Here is a 21,371-nt window from a genome sequence, read left to right as displayed (position 1 = left end):
AGATCCACTAGTGTCTGCTCGGGGGTTTGGACAGGTTTATTCAGTTCACTGCCTGTCTGCTGAGACCCTCCCTCTAGCTTTCTCCTAGACTTAGGAGAAGCCAAAGCCAAAGCAGAACAAAACAAAATAAAACCAAAACCCAAACCAACAAAAGAAACAAACAAAAACCAAAACAAAACAGAAGCTGATATAAGGGATTGTTTGAAGAAGCATGTCTTTGGCATCTGGACCAATTTCCCCTTCCTTCCTCCTGTATCAATATTTACAGCGTCGCACAAGTCAAACTCATTAAAATGAAGCCCCTGAGGCCTGTGATATCCTGGATTATCTAACACGGGTGACCACACACGCATGTGCACTCACACACACAGTGCATACTGAGGCGTTTAACGTATTTGAGGAAGTTAACTTTCTCAGAACACCACAGTTTCAGTTTCTATAAATAACCCAAAGGAAGGTGGAATCTATTACCAAAACCAGAAAAAAAGCATATTTTTAGAAATGTTTAAAATTAGAGCTGTTTTGCTTTTGTTTCCACACAGAACCTACATTCTCAGAACCATTTAGTATAATCTGGGCTGTCATTCCTGCCAGGGACACAAAAGTTGGGACCATGGGACTTGACCCCGGAGCAAGAAAAGGGAAAGGGAGCTGAGGGAACCATATTAACATGACATTTCCAGACATGAGATTATTGTGTAGTCACGTTGCCTACACAGTATTAATAAAACATACAAAATAAATGAAATTTCTGATAATTCTAAAGTGAGTCAGTGTATCAGGTCAGGCCTGCCTTGATGCCTCAGTAATTGCCAGCTTTGACAAGGCAGGTGGGTGGGTGCTGGGTGGCACTCCACCCCTGATTCCAACGGGGCATCTAATCAGTTTGGGTGTTTTTAACCATGAGATGATATATCATCATACTTCTGCATCTCCTTCTGAGGGTGCGGGAATGCCTTCAGAGACAATTTCCTTGGGTGCTGTTCAGCGTCAGAAAGCTGAATGCTCCTCACTTGTGATTCTGCAATAATTGTCATCGATGCTGAGAAAAGCTGTACAGCACGAAGTAGAAAATGCAACCCGAGAACCAGTTTTGAAAGAAAAAAGAAACTACGTTATGGTCATGAAAATAAAACTCTGCCTTTGTATCATTTTTTTAAGATTTCACGTATCAGCGATATCACATGGTATTTGTCTTTCACTGTCTGACTTACTTCACTTAGCATGATAATCTGTAGGTCCATGCATGTTGCTGCAAATGGCATTATTTCATTCTCTTTTATGGCTGAGTAATATTCCATTGTGTTTATGTACCACATCTTCATCCATTCACCTGTCAATGGACATTTAGGTTGCTTCCATGTCTTGGCTACTGTAAACAGTGCTGCAATGAACATTAGGGTGCATGTGTCTTTTTAGAATTAGAGTTTCCTCTGGATATATGCCCAGGAGTGGGATCCCTGGATTATATGGTAACTCTATTTTTAGAGTTATTTACAAAACACACTCCTATATATAAAATAGATAAGCCAAAAAGCCTTGCTGTATAGCACAGAGCACAGGGAACTGCTCTCAATATCTTGTAATAACCTATAAGGTAAAAGAATCTAAAAAAGAATATATATATACATATATATGTGTATATGTGTAACTGAATCACTTTGCTGGACACCTGAAACTAACACAACATTGTAAATCAACTAGACTCCAATAAAAAATAAAATAAATAATTAAAAAAAAAAAAAAAGTCTGCCTCCCTAGATGGGCTCTGGGAATATTTGAAGCCAGACGAAAGGGAGAAGCAGCATCTGAGCTCAGCAGCAGCCGACCTGGGGTCCAGACCTCCCTCCATGCCTCTAACCCAGATCATCCCCAGGCCTCATTTCGAGCAGAGGAGCCACCGGGACAATGTGAAAACCTACGTCCCGTCGTCTGGTGCCTCCAGGGTCTTCCCTTCACCCAGAGGAAATGCCAGCTGCTTACGTGACCCAGCAGATGGACGCAGCCTGCCCCAGCCCAGCCCCCCTCTGCTGCCCAGGGCTCTCCATCCACACCAGCTTGCTGGCTCTCCCTCTCCATCAGGCCTGCTCCCTGCCATTCCTCCACCACGTCCGCCCTTTGGGACGTGTCCCCTAACCTCCTGCCTCCTCACTAGATGTCTATCCTCTCAGCCAAGCCTTCCCCGACTTCCCCAGCTATACTTTAAGACGCAGGGAATCAATAGTAACCAACGTTACTTAGCATTCAGAGACCTCAGATGGTGGTAAAATATGAATTTCACTCGGCAGGGCTGCAATATTTTCAGTTATGCCTCTGGGTTTACCCCGAAGAGGAGTACAGAGTAATACAATTTAAAGAGAAGGAAAAAGAGAGGATTCCTCTGTAGAATGACAAGGTGACTTTCTGGCCCACTCCACTGAATAGCTTCCAGGTCAGTTAAACTCTAAATATTTACTGATTTCCAGTTCTACAGGACTTGGTGCAGTGGTTACTGAGTGGGTCAGAGAGCATGGGACCCCGCTTTTAAGTTTTGGTGCTCATCGGAGGAAATTAAATACTCAAGAGAAATAACCCAAAAAGGTATAAAATAAGGTTTTACTCATCATTGAAGTATAGCTAAGCATTCTCTGCAATATTGACCAGATGGTTGAGCTGAAGTTAGATGATGCTTAAATTGATGGATGATTGCAGTGACAAAAACTGCAAGATTTTTCTGTCCACATTCTATTGAGTTAAATGCAGTTCAAATTTAAAGTACCTTGATACTATGCAAAGTTTTTCATAGGTGATGCAATATTATGAAGAGTAAAATGGACTCTTTCTAGCTTTGTGTGCACTGTGATTAAGGAAAGCTGATTATGACACATTTTTAGCCTCTAAATATAACATAAGATGGTAAGTTTTAAAATAGACTTGATTATTCCTAGGCAGTGGCTGGTGAGGGTAGAAGATGTCTGGAGTTGATTAAATAGTGGTCAGGGTTCTAGGTCACAGGGGAAAGATACAAGTCAATATACATTTGGATAAATTAAAAATTATTCTGATATTTTCTGGAATTTTAGCTTCTACATTTGCAAAACCATGTGAATGATCTACTTTATGATCTCCCTTTCATGGATAAAAAAGATCTTAAGTTATTTACAACACCTGTTATATTATTTAGATGATCATTAAATCTTAAATGCATATTAACAATGTATTTTAATTAAAGGATGAAAACAGATGTCACCATTAGCAAATATAATGGGGAGGAAATTACATCTTGTCACTTGTCTTGAAATGCACTCCAGAATGGCTTAGAAAATACGGTACCTAATGATGGCTGACTAATTCGGTATACTGTGCAAGTAGAATCCGGGAAGCTTGTCTTGGTATTTCCCTGCTTTTAAAAAAATGGAAAAAGGAAGCCTTTTTGGAATAAATGTCTTTGTCCTCAGATATTGAATTTAGGCTCTAAAAGTAGGGTACTTGCTGGTGCTGCTTTTAAAAATCTGAACTCAACCTAGTTACTTTATTTTATTATTCTAAATCCTACTTACATATTGTAATCCATTAAAAGATAATGTTAGATGTCACAGAACAAAAACAGATGCTTTATCTGATTTGTGTTCACTATTTTCTCTGTACTCTATAAAAAGAGCCAGTATTTTATGGAGTACTTACTATTGTCCATACCTCCGTAAGTACTCTACACGTATTAGCTGTTTTAATCTTCACAACCTCATAAGTAGGTAGGCATTATCAACCCCATTTCATAAGTAGGTAGGCATTATCAACCCCATTTCATAGATGAAAATGTGAAGTCTTAGACTGTTAAATAACCTGCCAGGCCAAAGAGTCAATACAAGAAAGAGCCCAGGAAAGATTTGCACCCAGGAATCTGGTCCCAGGAAACCTGGGCTCTGTCTCTGCTGTTTTATCAAGTAATGGCCCACACCCATGTGTGCGAAATTCAAAACCAGAGAAATATGTTGGTGTCCTCACTTCCTGGGGCAAGAAGCAGGTAATCCATTTCCCTTCCGGACCCAGAGGAGGGTTGGCATGACTTCATCACACCCTTTCTAGGGATGAGACTGAATGTCTAACCAGACAAGACAGGAGAGTTACTGGTGGCCAAACAGAGACCTGGTAGCTCGGGTGGGTAACCTCTAACCTTGACCACTGGGAGGACTTGTTCACAGAGGTACTCATTAGGTGTCTGCAAATTAGAGCATGTTGACTGTCTCACTTATTTCTGTGGCTCTTTTGTTTCTAGGAAACAAAGAAGCTTACAGAGCTTTGTGGAGCCATTAACATTTTAAAGGAATTATTCTGATCGCATATTACACGTATAAGATAATATATGTCCAAGTTACACTGAAAGGTTCCCCTTAGCCACCATATCCCAGATCATATTTTATCATTCAAAAGAACAAGCAGCAACACTTGGTTAACTCACTAATAAGAAGGATAAGTTCAGTGTGCATAAATTTATCAGACATTAAAAGCCAAAGGGAAAATGGCTTTTGACATGTTAGGAGTTTTCTATGTATCATTCATCCATTCACCATTTCAGAGCGTTGACGATGCTTTTGATCCAGATAATCTACCTCTCTCAGTTCCAATAGCCTTAAAGATAATAGTTCTTTATAAAATATCAGATTTTAGGATCTCCTTTCTCTTTTTCTGTTTGTGTGAATTAGCAGTGAACATTTTTTAAAATGCTGAAAAAGATTGCAGACGAAATTATGTGCTTCCCCCAGTGGCTGAATGAGTAACCTGTTTGTCAAAGAATAAAAATGATTCCCTCTTGGGCACAGTTTTCAGGTTTAGGCCTCTGGTACATCTCAAGTGTTAGAAAGCAGCGATATTATCCCATCATTTGGAAGGAATAGTTCTAGACCCTAAGACACGAGCTTCTACACACGCAGGGACTCAACATTCAGGAGCCACAAGGAGGGTATTTCTTGGGAGATGAAGTGGAACAAAAATTTTAACATGTGCAAGGGGGCGTCTGTGTCCTGAGATGCTCGCTTGATGCTTACTCAGGAGTGGTCTCCTGTGGTAAAGTGAAAACGGAATTAAAAAGAAATGCTTGACTGAAGTAACAAGCTGTAAAACACTCCCAGCTAATCATCAGCTCTGCTCTTATTTCCAAGTGTCATCACTCTGTGCTTTCAGAACCCTGTGGGATGCTGATTGGGTGAACTACATCTTTAACAGTGCTAAATGGAGGACAGACAAACAAAACAAGACAAAACAAACAAGGGAGAAAAATATACGGCAAAACCCTTGATGCATAATTTCTGTAAGGGCGTGTGGAATGAGGGTCCTCCACAAAAGAGCAGAAATTGCAACACGTTATACATTTCTCTTTTGTTCTTTTCCAGCTACCTCTGAAAACACATTTTTTTTCTAATAAGTTATACCTCCTGCTGATTGGTCTAGTTTGATTTTAACACATTCAATATTTTCAAGAAAAACAGTTTCAGCAACTAAGAATTAAATGTACTGACAAAAATAAAAATCTTTAGTGCCATCTGCTGGACATTTGCAATAAGTAAAAAGTATACTCATTTTCAAGACTCAATATGGTCTTAAACACAGACTGAAAAATATTTTTTTCACCTGTAGTAATATTTTACATTACTCAACAATATCTGGGGTAAATTTCTGAATTACTGAAATGTTTAGAATAGGTATAGTATTATATATATATATATATATATATATATATATGTATATGTATGTATTATAGATTCACTTTATGTATATATTATTACAACCTTTCTTTGAGAGTAAAGTTTTTTATAGACTTTATTTTGTAGAGCAGTTTTAGGCTGACAGCAAAATCGAGGGGAAGATGCAGAGATTTCCCGTGTACCTCCTGCCTCCACACATGCACAGAGAGTCCTCCCCCATCATCAACATCCCCCATCCCTGCCAGGTGCATCTGTTACAACTGATGCCCTACAATGACACATCAGTATCACCCAGAGTCCACAGTTTACCTTAGGGTTCACCCTTGATGTTGTTCATTCTGTGGGTTTGACCAATTGTATAATGAGACGTATCCACCACTATAATATCGTGCAGAGTAATTTGACTGCCCTAAAAATCCTCTGTTCTCCACCTATTCATCCCTCTCTCCCCGCAACCCTTACTACGATTATTTTTTAAACCTACAAATCTTAATATGTACATATCTGTGATTCATAGAATTGTAAGTTTTAAACAATGGTGGATATCACATTAAATTATATAACGTATTAGTTACATTTTCAGCATATCTTCGCACAGGCAGTCCTCCAAATTTTGCATTTATAATTAAAATTTAATTATGTGATGAAGATTAATTTTAACAAGTGATATGAAGGATGAAGGATGTATTAAAAAAAAGCCTTCATTTTCTAATTTAACCTTAATGTAGGGATCTCTACTATATTATAGTCCTCAGATAATCTACACCAGGGTCACCTGGGTTGACAATTTAAAAGGCAGGTTCCTGGGATTTATCCCACACCTACTGACTCAGAAGCACCTGAGGTTAAGGTTCATTTTAATAAGCCCATTAGATAATTTTGATACCTACTATGTTTGAGAACACCAAGGAAACGTCCCTCACAAATCGATAGCTTTCCATTCCTTCATCCATATTCAAATAAGCATGTGAAGATAGGAAGGTGTAGTGGAAAGTTGGAAAGACGGGACCTAATTATCACAAACCAGTTTTATGACCTTATGTAAGTAACTTAAAAGTATGGGCCTAGGTTTTCCCATTTATAAAATGAGATCCTTGTCCCCAGAGATCTTCAAAGTCCCTCCTGTGTCTCTATTTTCCTAAATCTCAATATTTCCATTTAAAACCAGGTTTTGGAATCTTTCCTTTATCTTTTCTCACTCTGAGAATGGGGTTCAAATGATTCCAAAGTTGTGAACCCCAAGTCCTAGCAAACAAGCAAGGGGCTTGGTTCAAATCTGTACAGCCGGATTTCTTTCTTTGTGGGGGGGGGGGGCATGCCACGTGGCTGGGGGGATCTTAGCTCCCCAACCAGGGATAGAACCCGGGCCCTCTGCAATGAAAGCCTGGAGTCCTAACCACTGGATCGCCAGGGAATTCCCCACAACTGGATTTCTTAAATGTCAGGAACCATTCACAAGTGTTGAAAAAGAAAACAAAGGTGAAATGTAGGATAATTCAAACTTGTATCAAAAGAAAGCTAACATGGTCATATAGATAATTAGCATATTGTAGTCCTACAGACTAGTGAAAAATTAACCTAAGTAAATTTAGATTATGTTATTGATAAGTTAAAGGTTTATAATACTTGGTAGGGGTTCAAGTTGCAAAAGGCAGTTCAAGGCTGGAAGGAAAATACACTGCTGTGAAAGTAATCTCTCTTGAATTATATGAATTTGCAGTTGTAATCATTTCCTTTTGAAGAAAGGAACTACATATGCCAAACACCTGTAAACAACTTGTTACATTATATATGTTTAATATAATCTGAAAACTTTACAAAAATACATTTACACATTTTAACCAAGACTAGTTGTTCCTCTAAGTAACAAAAAAAAATGCTTAATTTAGTCAAGAATAATAGCAAATCATAAACCTGTCTTAATTTTGTGAATAGAGTCTAGAAGTTTACATTTTGTTAAAATAAATCAAGTTTTATTTTCATGATTAAATTACATTACAATTTTTTTTCAGATTTCAGCATGATGTCTTTTTCTAATTGAAGTATAGTTGATTTACAGTACTATATTTATGTTTATTTATATGATATTTCAGGGAAACAGCATAGTGAGTCAATATTTTTACAGATTATACTCCATTTAAAGTTATTACCAAATAGTGGCTATATTTCCCTGTGCTTCACAATATATCCTTGTAGGTTATTAATTTTATACATAGTAGTTTGTATCTCTTAATCTCCTATTTCTATCTTGACCCTCCCCCATCACTCTTCCCACTGGTAACCACTAGTTTTTTCTCTATATCTGTGAGTCTCTTTCTGTTTTGTTATATTCACTAATTTGTTTTATTTTTTTTTAATTCCACATATAAGTTATATCATACAGCATTTGTCTTTGTCTGACTTATTTCATTAAGGATAATATTCCCTAGGTCCATCTTCCTTGTTGCAAATGACAGAATTTCATTCTTTTTTTATGACTAATATTCCATTAGATAGATAGGTGATAGATAGATAGATAGATAGATAGATAGATAGATAGATAGAAAGATGTGATATATATCACTTCTTACTTATCCATTCATCTCTCGATGGACTTAGGTTGCTTCCATATCTTGGCTATTCTCAATAGTGCTGCTGTGAACATTGGGGTGCATGTATCTTTTCGAATTAGTGGTGTTTTTGTATTTTTCAGATATGTATACTGAGGAGTGGGATTGCTGGATCGTGTGGTAGCTTTATTTTTAGTTTTTTGAGAAACCTCCCTACTGTTTTCCACACTGGCTGCACCAATTTACATTCCTACCAACAGTGTACATTAGGCTTTGAAGAGAAAAAAATAATCTTTAATGTAGGGAGGGTGGTCTCCATGTACAAAAGAAAAGAACCATTTTCTGAACCATTTATCACTTATCTGAATCATTTATCTGAATCATTTATCTTTACGAAAAGAACCATTTATCAAAAAGCCTTAAATAAAGTAATAAATTAAGTGAAACTCATATCTTCTTATGTTGTTTTATATTGTTTTCTTTGTACCCCCAGGGACTCAAGCAGTGCCTGTTGTACAGTTGGAGCTCAATAAATGTTGGTTGAATCGCTGTTTGTAAGATCCTACTGTGTTTGGTAACTAGGGAGAAAATCTGATGCAATGGTAGGTCTAAGGTATATGAGAAGGGTTTGTAGAGACGCTGATAGATAATTGGGAACAAGGAGAATCACCTTGGATCCCAGGATGAGGAATGGACTACCTTAGAAATGATATTTTAGCAGCTGATTGACATGATTCGTTCAGTTTATTAGACAGTATGAAAGATGAACCAGAATGAGGGAACCCATTGGCCAGAGCCTAGTTAAAAAGTTGATGAAATAATGCAAGTTAAGAATAATGAAGGTCTTCATCACAGGTGGTAGATTGGGCTGTGCATCTCATCACCACAGAAGGAAGGTTTTTTTGTGTTTGTTTGATTGTATGTGTGTCTTGTATCTGAGTCTGAGGTTTACCTTGATTTTTGGTCTTGCAATTTGTTTACTAGATGAAAAAGACTGGACAGACACAAATACATATATGTGTATGTGAGTTTCTTAGGGGACAGCATCTATCAAAAGACATTTCCTGATGGAGGCTAAATGCTTCCCATAGTGGACATTAGGGGTGCTCAGTGTTTGGGGGGAGAGGGAGAGAGAGAGAGAGGGAGAGAGGGAGAGGGAGAGAGGGAGAGAGAGAGAGAATGAATGAAGGTGAATGAGAATTCCTAGACTCAGCTATTACTCACTTCAGGTGCAGTGGAAGGAATTAAGAAATTTGACCTAAATCAGAGGATTGTAAATAAAGTGGAAGACTGACCCTCACAACCTCTATTCCAGACTCCTTCCAGGGAGTATTATGAAGAAGCCAGAAACCTAACAACTAAATTCCATGGATTCTCTTGCAGCTGGAATCCTTGAGGTGTTTTAGGATCCCCTAGTCCGATGTATGGGCCTGAGACTTGAACTGAACCTGAGTTAATGGAGGGCCAGGCGGCATCTGGGCGTTGATCTTGCTGGTCTCTTTAGCGGCTCAGTGTGACTGTGGTGGTGGAGTCCAGACAAGAGCATCTCAGCCGAGGAGGTGGGGCTCCAGCCATTTGGACACTGGCTTTCTGATTCTACAGCAGCGGTCCCCAACCTTTTTGGCACTAGGGACTGGTTTCATGGAAGACAGTTTTTCCACGGACGGAGGTGGGGGATGGCTCAGGCGGTAATGCGGGCGATGGAGAGCGGCAGATGAAGCTTCACTCGCTCGCCCACCACTATCCTCCTGCTGTGCGGCCCAGGACCCCTGTTCTTACAGCTTCCTGGCTGAGGAACTTTCAGTAGCTGGTTTTATGCTTTTGTTTTGGAGATCATTCCTGAAGATCAGACCCAGAACCCACTTCTATCCCCCTTCCAACAGTTTTGTAGCACCAAATTCTATTACTTAACCTTTTTGCTTAAAATACTGTGATGTTTTTTATTTTCAACTCAATTCTGACACAAGGGACCATTATTTCCAAGCATCATTCTTTTAAAAAAATTAGTCACCACTGGAGTGCACTGGAATTTTACTGCCCCTCTGTTACAGAGTAGAATCAAAGAGACAGTTTCATGAAAAAGGGGACAATTGTGTTTTGGGACCAAGAAACCATTTTTTAACTGCACCTGTGTCTTGACTTCATGGTCAGTTATGTATAATTGTCAGGCTGTCATTCACTAGAACATACACAGTGAATGCTTGTTTGCTGATACACAAAGACTCTAAAAGGTGATTTGGTTTCAACTACATTTCTGAGATACTTGGGAGCATTCATAGTTACTTTACTATTATCTTAGCATGCTTTCCTATTTCTTTGCTTAAGTACTTATATTAATACCACCATGAGCCAGATTTTTATTATTTCAGAGAATAGTTCAAGTTCCAACTCATCTAGGAAAATGTTTTTGACCAGCTAAGCCAAATAAATCTCCCTGATCCTTTCACCCAGAATTATTATTTTCTACAGAACAATTTATTTCCGTTCTTTATATATGTTGCCGTAAACTGCTAATTTATGTTTACATATAACTTACCTACTAAGCACAGTGTACATACCTTGGAGTCAAGAAGTGTGCTTTAGAGTTGAGGTTAGTGTGAGTTTTTCAACAATAGAGTTTGATGTCAAAAATTTCTAAAGCAAGCCTTCAGCGTATCAGGCTAGCCGATGTTTAATTTTGGTCACTGTCAGGGCTCCCTCCTGTATATCCCCCAGGTCTTTGGAGGCACTTAAGCAATCCAGCCCTCTCAGAAGAATTCTCCTGGCTTTAACCTCCCCATCACTATTGGCATGGGCCCTTGATCATGCCTTGTTGTATGTGTTCTGTGCCAAGGTTGGTAAAGGAAATATAGACCATGCTTGCTTTTCTCAGTACCCTTGTATGTACGTCCCAAAGCAGTTCTCCATCTCAGGTGCTACATGCAAACTTCTCTGGTCTCTGCCCCTCCCTTCCTCTTGGGGAAAGCCCTCACCTTCCTTCGGGACCTGTAACTTTGGCTTTTGAAACTTCAAAGCACTGGTTCCCATCCCCTCCTACTGCAGAAAAATGTAGCCTAGACTTCGTCAAGGAGAGCCGGGAAGAAAGGTGGGATTTTGGTGCTTTAGCTTCTGACCACTTTGGGGATGGAGGAAGGAGAAACACAAAACAGAAGTAAATGAGGTGCGTGTCAATTACAGAGATTCCTCTTCATCCCCCCATCACCAGCCACTCGGCATCTGTCTGTGTGCCCTATTTATAGTAAGTGATCAACAAATACGCATTAACTGGTAAGGATGTTATTAATAACTTCCCACTTAAATGATTTATTTTGCATTATAGGATATTTATATTTTGTTTTTTGGGTTTTTTTGGAAAATTTTTTTGGCCACACCAAGTGGCTTGCAGGATCTTTGTTCCCTGACCAGGGATTGAACCAGCACCCTCGGCAGTGAGAGTGCAGAGTCCTAACCACTGGACCACCAGGGAATTTCCAGGATGATATTTATATTTTAGATGTATAGAGAATGATACTTAGTTTTATAGGCATTCATCTTTATTTCCTTCAAATATGTGCCGTTAACCACCCAAACAACTTGTTTACAACTGGAATCTTGGAGTTTCTTGAAATGAGTACAGATATTAAAATAATACAATGATTGTTACATAGTGAAACGATGGAAAAAAATCACATCCATGGAGAAAACCAAGGTTTCTATATCAATGCTTTTCTTCTGATAGCATTGCATATTTTAGAATGCTCTCCATTTTCTTTGTAGAAAATTTAAATCAGAGATTTGTGATCATATATTTTGTCAACCTTGCTAATCAATAAGAATATCTTGTTAATTCTAAAATTGAAATGTGCAGATAAATTTCACAGAAAGATTCTACATTTGCAGTCCTGCATTTACTGTAATACCATATAGTCAAATATGAATTTCCATGCATTATTCATAATAGAACACTGTCACATATTTGATATGGATTAAAGCATTAAAACATCAGATACAAAAAATAAATATACTATTTATGGTTTCAGCACCAGTATCCTGATTGCAAAAGCAAATTTTATTATGAGGACAACATCTTGACAGTGAGTGATATCAGAGTGATGTGAGGGGAATACAGATTGAGAAAAGGGCATGAAGGTTGGTTTTTTAAGAGATAGTTTAGTAGAGCACTGCACAGGGTTGTGGAATAAGTAGATTTTGAAGAAGTGGGAGTCATGAAGGCTGCTCTTCCCTCCCTCCCTGCCTTCCCTCCTGCTTTCCTTTCATAATTTCTGCTGGTAAAAAGGAGGAGTACACTGGGAAATAAGTCAGAGAGGTTGATGGGGACTTGGGTTGGGCTTTTTCTTTCATTGCAGAATAAGGGAGTCCTGTCTATAGGTAGAGGAAGAAGCCCAGGAAGAAAGAGGTGTGAGGATGTAACATGAGTTCTGTGCTGAGAAACAGCACAATCTTGCTTCTTTCATTCTGCTTCCTGTGGTGATATCCAAACCAGTCATATGAACATGGCCATTGCTGGAACCAAGAAAGAATTTTAAATGCACATGAGAAGAGGGTACAGATGCGTCCAGACCACCAAGACGTGGCATTCAGGAGGATGTGAGTCCTGGCCGGGTCTGGAGTGATGTCTGTGGGGGGATGCACTTGGGTACATCCTTCTGGGAGGAGAGCACTGTCCCCTGGTGGCTCCCGTCCTTAGGAACTACTCTGTGGGCTGGATTTTTCCCCACTTTTGGTGAGACTGGAAGAGAACACCCCTCTAAGGCATCCCATGGAGAAAGTGAGAACCGGAGACCTCACTCTCAGACCCCAATCAAGAAGCCTCATCTCACCAACCCTCTTGCTGTGGCCTCTGGGGAAAGAGTCATTGCTTCCCGGGCACCTAGCATGGCCTGGGAGACCCCACGGTCTAAGTTGTACCAGCACTTAGCGGACCATCACTGGGTTCCCAAGTCACCAAAATAGCTTTTTGAGTCTTTCAGAAGGGCACAGTCGCTTGAAGTCAATTTTGGGAATAAATACCATAGAGGAGCTGAGAAATGAGGGGAAGTAGAATTGAGCGGGACTATAGCATCTGTAGAAGCATCATGACTGAGCTCATCGGCAGACCTTTTGCTTTTCCATAGTCAGCTTTGTTCACATACCATCAATTAGCCACGATCGAAAATGGACATTTCCTCCCTGTGAGCGCTTTCCTGAGTCCAGAAACACTTTCATTTGCAAGTTGAATCTGCATTTATTTTCATGTTTTGTGTGAGGTCAATATAAGATCTGAAGTATGTGAAATTATTTATGTATTTATTTTTAATTTTTTTATTTTTATACAATCTTTAAAGGTTACACTCCATTTACAGTTCTTACTAAACATTGGCTATATTCCCCACGTTGTACAGTACATCCTTGCAGCCCATCTTACACCCAAGAGTTTGTACTTCCCACTCCCCTACCCCTGTATTTCCCCTCCCCCCTCCCCATTGGTAACCACTGGTTTGTTCTCTATATCTGTGAGCCTGCTTCTTTTATGTTATATTCACTAGTTTGTAGTATTTCTTAGATTCCACATACAAGTGATATCATACAGTATTTGTCTTTATCTGCCTGACTTATTTTATTTTATTTTATTAGCCACACCACGCAGCTTGCGGGACCTTAGTTCCCTGACCAGGGATTAAACCCAGGCCCTGGCAGTGAAAGGGCCAAGTCCTAACCACTGGACCACCAGGGAATTCCCTGTCTGCTTTATTTCACTTAGCTTAATGTCCTCCAAGTCCATCCATGTTGCTGCAAATGGAAATTTTTCTTTCTTTTTTATGGCTGAGTAATATTCCATTGTATATGTGCCACATCTTCTTTATCCATTCACCTGTTGATGGACGTGTAGCTTGCTTCCATGCCTTGGCAACTGTAAATAATGCTGCTGTGAACATTGAGGTGCATGTATCTTTTCAAATTAGTGTTTTTTTGTTTTTTACAGATATATACCCAGAAGTGGCATTGCCAGATCATATGGTAGCTCTATTTTTTAGTTTTTTGAGAAACCTCCACACTGTTTTCCACAGTGGCTGCACCAATTTACATTCCCACCAAAAGGGTACAAGGGTTCCCTTTTCTCCACATCCTCTCCAGCATTTGTTATTTGTGTTCTTTTTGATGATGGCCATTCTGACAGGTGTGAGGTGATATCTCATCGTGGTTCTGATTTGCATTTCCCTGATGATTAGTGATGTTGAGAACCTTTTCATGTACCTGTTGGCCACCTGTATGTCTTCTTTGGAAAAATATCTATTCAGTTCTTCTGCCCATTGTTTAATTGGGTTGTTTTGGTCGTTGAGTTGTATTAGCTGTTTATATATGTTGGATATTAACCCCTTATCAGTCATATCATTTGCAAATATTTTCTCCCATTCAGTAGGTTGTCTTTGCATTTTGTCGATTGTTTCCTTTGCTTTGCAAAAGCTTTTAAGTATAATTAGGTCCCATTTGTTTATTTTTGCTTTTATTTCCTTTACTTTAGGAGATGGATCCAAAAAAATAATGCATTGATTTATGTCAAAGAGTGTTCTGCCTACGTTTTCCTCTAGGTGTTTTATAGTATCTGGTCTCACATTTAGGTCTCTAAACCATTTTGAGTTTATTTTTTTTATATGGTGTTAGAGAATGTCCTAATTTCATTCTTTTACTAAAGTATGCAAATTTAGAATGATATATTCAGGTAGAAAATAAAGCAAAGCCCCAAACAAAATTAGTTTCAATAAAACGGGAATAATAATACTGTCTACTTCACAAAGTCATTATGTGGTTCAACATATGCCTTTCTTCTTAAAATTAGGTTCCATAAATGGTCAACTCTTCTGTAGATTTTAATACTGTCAAATACTTTCACTTTTTCAATTCTTTAATAGCAGTCATTTGTTAGCCAGTGATACCTAATGAGATAGAACTAAATTTTTCCTTCTTTTTAATATAAAATATTTCATACATACAGGAGTATTATGTAACATATATGTAAAGCATAAAGAAAAAGAACAAAACATACATCATACATTCACCATGCAGCTTAAGAAAGAAAACATTTCTATTACTTTTGAGACCCACAGCTGGAAAAATTTCATATCTCCATGAAAAAATATTTATTTGTTGAGTACATTTATTGTTCAGTATGTTTACTGCACTCAACAAGTTAAAACAAGTTTAGTTTACTGGACAGATGTATACATATACGTATAGAAACTTGTTCATTGTGTTGTTCAAATCTCCCTATCATTATTTATTTTTGATCTGTCTGATCTGTCAACCACACAGAGAGAGGTGTGTAAAAATATCCTACTCTGATGGTAGATTTCTCTGTCCTAATAGTTCTATCAATTTTTTGGCTTTATATGTTATTATATGCAATCAAGTTTAGAATTGTCACATACAACATGAAATGAACACTTCTTTAATAGTAACACCCTCTTTATCTCAAGTAATGCTTTTTGCCTTACGTATTACACCGGCTTTGTTTTGCTGTTGTTGCTGTTTTGTTATTGTTACTCTTGCCCCGGTATATATTTTTTCCATCATTTTATTTAAAACATTCTGTGCTTTTACAGTTTGGGTATTTCTCTTCTAAACCTCATTTAGCTGAATTTTTTAAGTCTAACATGATGAACTTTGTCTTTTCATAATGCTGTAGTCCATTACACTTACTGTGACTCCTGATATGTTGGACTGTTTCTGCCTTCACAGGCTCTATTTCTAATTGTCTGTGTTTGTTTGTTTCAATTCTTATCTTCTTTGGATTGACTTTTTTCTCATTCTGTGTTTCTCTATCTCCCGATTAGGATGTTATACACTGTATTTCAGTTATTTTTGGTGGCTGCCTAACTGGAATTTTTATTTTCAGTCACATGTTCAAAAGTTAAAACTGAAGTTCTTGCTCACAGAGCCTCCGTCCATGTCCCCAGGGCAGCCATCGGCTTCAGAGCTATGTCTTCTCGGAATTACTGCTCCCGTTTCATATTTCTCCTTTGAGGAACTCCATACTCTCTCCTCAGCTCAAACATGAATTAAAAGTTATCCTTTTAAATGTTTTATCCAGCATTTCTAGCATTTTTGGCAGTAAGATTTTCCAGGATATTTAGTCTTCAGTATAAACGCATTTGTTTTTGTTTTTTCTCAAGACGAACTAAAAAATATATTTATATATATATGACTTTTCCATTCAGCAAAGACGTATTGGCTACTACTAAGGGGATGTATGTTTTTATTAGCTGGCTGAACTGTGCATTTCTAACACTATTTACTGTTTGGTAGAAGAGAAGTGTCATGTACAGAAACAGTAATAACATATGGTAGAAATAATATTAAGTAGCCTGTGAGGAACCAGAGGAAACGCTATGAGATTGCACTAGAGAAAGGTTTCATCTCAGTGCTCAGTGCCCTGCACAAATATATTGTACAAAGGTTTCCTGAAACAGATGCCTTTTGATTGGACCCTATAGGATGGATAAAAGTCCTTTATGTTTGAATTTTTAAAAGGCAGAAAGACTTTGATTTTCAAGCTGTTATGCCTTAGTATAAATCATATACTAAATCAGGAGTTTGACAACCAGGTGCACGGGCTAAATCTGGCCTACCATCTTTTTTTGTAAATAAAGTTTTATTGGAACACAGCCATGCTTACAATTTACGTATTGTCTATGCTACTTTCCTGCTACAGCAGTACAGCTGAGTAGTTGCCAGCCGATATTGCCTGGCCCACAAAGTCTGAAATGTTTACAAACTGGCCTTTTACCATAAAGTTTGCCAGCACCCAAACTAAAACATATTCTGTATCATTATACATTTATAGGGAAGCTTCTTCTTTACCTTAGCTTTCTCCTTCTCATTTGTATATATATATATATATATATATATATATATATATTATTTAAATATGTTTGACTTGGTGGTTCTCACAATAAGTATTTACTCATGCACTCCCTGTCTGCTCAGCATTTTGGAATGGGTCAAACAACTCTTCAATAAATTGATCAGATATTCTTGCATGCATTAAATAAAATATCACAATATCCTCTCTGAACTGAAATTAGCTGGCCTTTCAACTGGGAAGGATTTCAGATTCTAAACTACTTTATGTGCTAGTGCAACTATGTTTGCTTTAATTATGAGAATTAAAATAGAAAAAAGTGTCAGTTGGCAAAGCAGGAAAGGGATTTCAGAATTTTTAAAGTAATCATTAAAGTTCTGCTCAGAAGCTGTTGATGTCAAAAGGAAAATATAATGAAATCCCAGTACTTCAAACACTGCAGTGCTTGGACTTCACTTATTGGATGCAGTTTCCAGGGAGTCCCAGTTCCCCACAGTTATCATAGATGTGGAACATCACGCTAACTGCCTTAACTGACAATAACACGTGTGTTCTCTGATCCTGGGGAAACTCACATCCAGCAAACGAGCTTAGATACATAGATACATCTGCTCAGACATTTCCCACGAGTTTCTCTTTTGGTGTAAGAGCCAATGACTCTTCGGCCTGGGACAATTTTCTTAGTTCTCATCAACAAAACGAAGGCTTCCTTTCTCTGGAGAATCACCGGCTGTCACCGTGCTCTGTACAGAACATGGAACCATTTCTGCTCGTAGCAGTATGAGAGAGAGGGGTTTGGACTGATGGGGAGCGGAGGAAACCTCAATCATATTAAGTGTGAATGTTCTTGGGGAAATGCTTTGCCTCAACAAATGTGGTTGCCCAAAGTCCAGCAGTCATCAATAAAGAGTAATAGCAAATCTCATACGTATGACCTGGGAGAGATCAAGCAAAACTGGGGCATGTAAAAATCTGAATATTTGCACGGTATGGTTTAGAACTTGTAATGTGATGCAACAGATCTAAGCTAACTCAACTGTAACATATATATATATATATATACACACACATATAGGTATATTCATATAAACAGTCCAGTCTGTGTGCTGTGTGGAATAATTGATGCCACACAAATGTCTCCAGGAATGGAAGTGAAAGAAGATACTTCGTGGAAGACAGCTTGCCTAGCAATGTAGTTTAAAACAGTCATTTCCCAAATATGCATCATGCTTCAACCATGGGTCTTGGGACCAATTTACTGTGACAAACTTTTTAAAAACAGTGATCTGTATTAAACTTCAAATAGAATAAGACAGAAAATACCAGAGCACATTCTATAGAGTTAGGCTCAGAATCTTGTATAACGTTTGCCTTATATACACATGATTGTGGTTGTAAGATGTTGAGTACCAGTCAAAAATACTTTGAAAGTCACCTGTTAAAGAAGCAGAGGCACGGAGTGGATACAGGAATTCCACTGTTGGGAAATTATATGGAATGATTATATAGAGTCTATTTATATACGGTTCAGTGCTAATAAGCACTATTGCAACTAATGGAAGACAGGCTAATACATTTCTTACCTCTGTTGGTAAGGTTAGGGGGGAAAGTGGCTTTGTATGTTTTGCTTCAGTTCAAAAGCTAGACGTCTCTTCTGCTACGAAAAAGTGTTTTTGCTCCCGTTTCCAGCATTCCCTTAGTTGCTCCCATTTTCTCTTCTGCCCAGGAGATTGCATCAACAATTCGAAAGCTATAAGGAACAAGTGAGAAAAATAGGGGAAGAAGCACGGCGTTACCAGGGTGAGCACAAAGACGATGCTCCGACCTGCGGCATCTGCCACAAGACCAAGTTCGCCGATGGCTGCGGCCACCTGTGCTCCTACTGCAGCACCAAGTTCTGCGCGCGCTGCGGGGGCCGCGTGTCCCTGCGGTCCAACAACGTGAGTAGAGCCGCCCACGGTGCGCACAGGTGGATGCGCCCCGCCTCCCCCGTGACCAGAGCAGGGGACGAGCGATGCAGATAATTCATAAAAGATGCTTTCTGTATGTGTGTATCTCGATAAGTGATTCCCATTCAACACCAACAGATTACCTATGGGAGTAAGTTTATTTTCTGAAGAAAGTAGTTAATGTAGATTTAGTATCATGAATTATGAAACCCTTGAAGCGTGTTACCACCAATTCTTCTTGTACAAAAAAAGCAGAGCAAAACAACCTACCTTGAGTTTCTGCAACAGATGTTTCAGATTGAATGAAGGTAAAATCAAGGTAGATTGTGTGGCATCAAACTTAACCCAATGCCATCATGTATAAAGCAATAATTAGCTTCTGTGAGAGTAACTTCAAATTTGCTATCATGTTAAAAAAAAAGAAAGGAATGCTAAGTCTTATGAAAATTATTTGGATATTTAAAGAGTGTGTCAAATTTTTAATTTCAGGGGGAGAGGGTGGTGGTTTACACTTATATCTTCCTAATTTGGAAAATCACTGTTAAAATTAAAGTGAACCTACCCATCAACATTGTATTCTTTGGTAGTGTATTTGAGTTGTAAGTAGGGTATTATTCTAAAATCTCTTGCAGGGGAATTAAGACATTTAGTAAAATAGGTGCATTATTAAACTTAAGATGAGCTTACTATTTTCTTTGTAGCCTTAACTTCTCTGAACAACAGCTTCTTTATCTATGAAACTGTACGGTAATAATTAATGCATATGGTTGTTATGAGAATTAAAACAATTCAAATCTATGCATCTTTAATTTTTCTTTATGTTCCATTCTTATGGCCACATAAGTTTTCTTTTTTCCTCCTAAAAGTTATGAGTTTTAGTTAACCTCGTATGCTACCTTAAAACATTTCCAGAACAAGCTTGGATTGAGATCGTGTCTGGTGCATAAAAAGTGCACAGGACCTATTTGTTAAATTTCCCTTCTTTAGTTCTTGAACACACTATTTTGGAATGAATCCTGGCAAATGAGACCTGTGATGGTATTCAAAATATTTAACAACTCATGCAGTAAGGGTACTGTCCAGTCTGAAAGGGTGCTGACCCTGAACGGTAGGGTGCAAATGGGCTGAGTGCCCATAGCTGTTGAATGCTTTTAACTTCACATTATAGGTTTGAGGCAAGCCAATAACATAGAATCAAACTCATATTTTAAACAGGAGAGGGGTTTAAAGGCAATTGAGCTAAGAGGTACCTATGCTTTTGAGCAGACAAGCAGGCCTAATGTAGTTCATCCACCTTTACTAAACCCATTCAATCTTGGAAAAAATATTCAAAAAACAAAACAAAGCACAACTTAAAATATTTAATCTTGGACAAAGGACACAAAATTGTATAAAGTTGTTTTTTTCCTGTGACATTGTAAATTTTGAAATACATGTTATGAATAAATCTTCCTTGTGGGATAATTTATGGCTAAATGGTTAACAGATTTCTTTTCTCATTTTTATTTATTACAAACACTTCCCATTCTTAGATTTTTCCAATTCATAACTATAAATATTTTAAGAGTAATTTGATATAATTATTCATTCAAATTTTATGCATTTTAATATGCCTTTTCAATAATAGGTGGACTAAATATGGTAGTGAATTAAGTTTTCCTTCTGAAGAATGATATAAATGTAGATTTAATAATCCAAGGTCTCAAAAGTTCTGAAAGTATAGTGCCCAACTTTTGTACCTAACATATAGCAGGATCAATATATGTGTATTTTCAATGAAAGATTGAACAGTGACTATTTTTTGGTAAGAATAAATATTTACTTTTCAAACTACCTGTGCTTTTATACTTTAAAGTAACACATGATTGCTTTCTTAAAATCTGTTTATTAATATATGCCTTATTTTTGTTTTTCTCTTCTTTTCCCTCTCTCTTTACTCTGCTACCTTGGATGCTTTCCCAAAGGAGGACAAAGTGGTTAGAATCCATGATTTCTTTTCTATTGTTTGTTATTACAATGCTGTGAACTTTATTAAGTGAATGTTTCACCTAGTGTTGTTAATCACTATATTTCACAAAGAAATTACATGCTAGGAAGAGCTCATGCATAGTTCTCATTGAAAAATAAAATGAACATCTAGGAGCATTACAGAGTTTTATATTAATAGATAAAGTCTGGGTAGTTTGTGTTCATGGGAACAGTGATATTTTAACATAATTTAAATCATTATGAAACTCATTTGTCCTCTTAGCTCCCTGAGTTTTGAGGATGATCCATCTGCCTTCAGGAACAATAAAGTCTAATGGGCCTTACCTTTCTCATCACCCATTGGATGCATGGCAGGTGATTTGAA

General features: G+C 37.9%; 1 protein-coding gene across 4 annotated transcripts in view; it reads left to right on the top strand.

Moving 5' to 3' along the window:
- RIMS1 (regulating synaptic membrane exocytosis 1) overlaps positions 1–21,371 on the top strand; it is a 465,974-nt gene that overhangs the window by 171,982 nt on the left and 272,621 nt on the right. For 2 of the 4 annotated variants that reach the window (XM_057527876.1, XM_057527874.1), the window contains 2 exons: positions 18,796–19,009; positions 20,983–21,057. In XM_057527876.1, coding sequence (XP_057383859.1) covers positions 18,796–19,009; positions 20,983–21,057 — 289 coding nt within the window. Of the gene's footprint in view, positions 1–18,795; positions 19,010–20,982; positions 21,058–21,371 lie in introns of those variants that run through there. The other 2 variants (XM_057527875.1, XM_057527863.1) reach the window with 2 other exon arrangements.

Source organism: Balaenoptera acutorostrata, chromosome 14, assembly GCF_949987535.1.
Source record: "Balaenoptera acutorostrata chromosome 14, mBalAcu1.1, whole genome shotgun sequence".
Taxonomy (NCBI): Eukaryota; Metazoa; Chordata; class Mammalia; order Artiodactyla; family Balaenopteridae; genus Balaenoptera; species Balaenoptera acutorostrata.
Note: the sequence above shows the minus strand (reverse complement) of the source record. Positions and strands in the feature narration are given on the sequence as shown.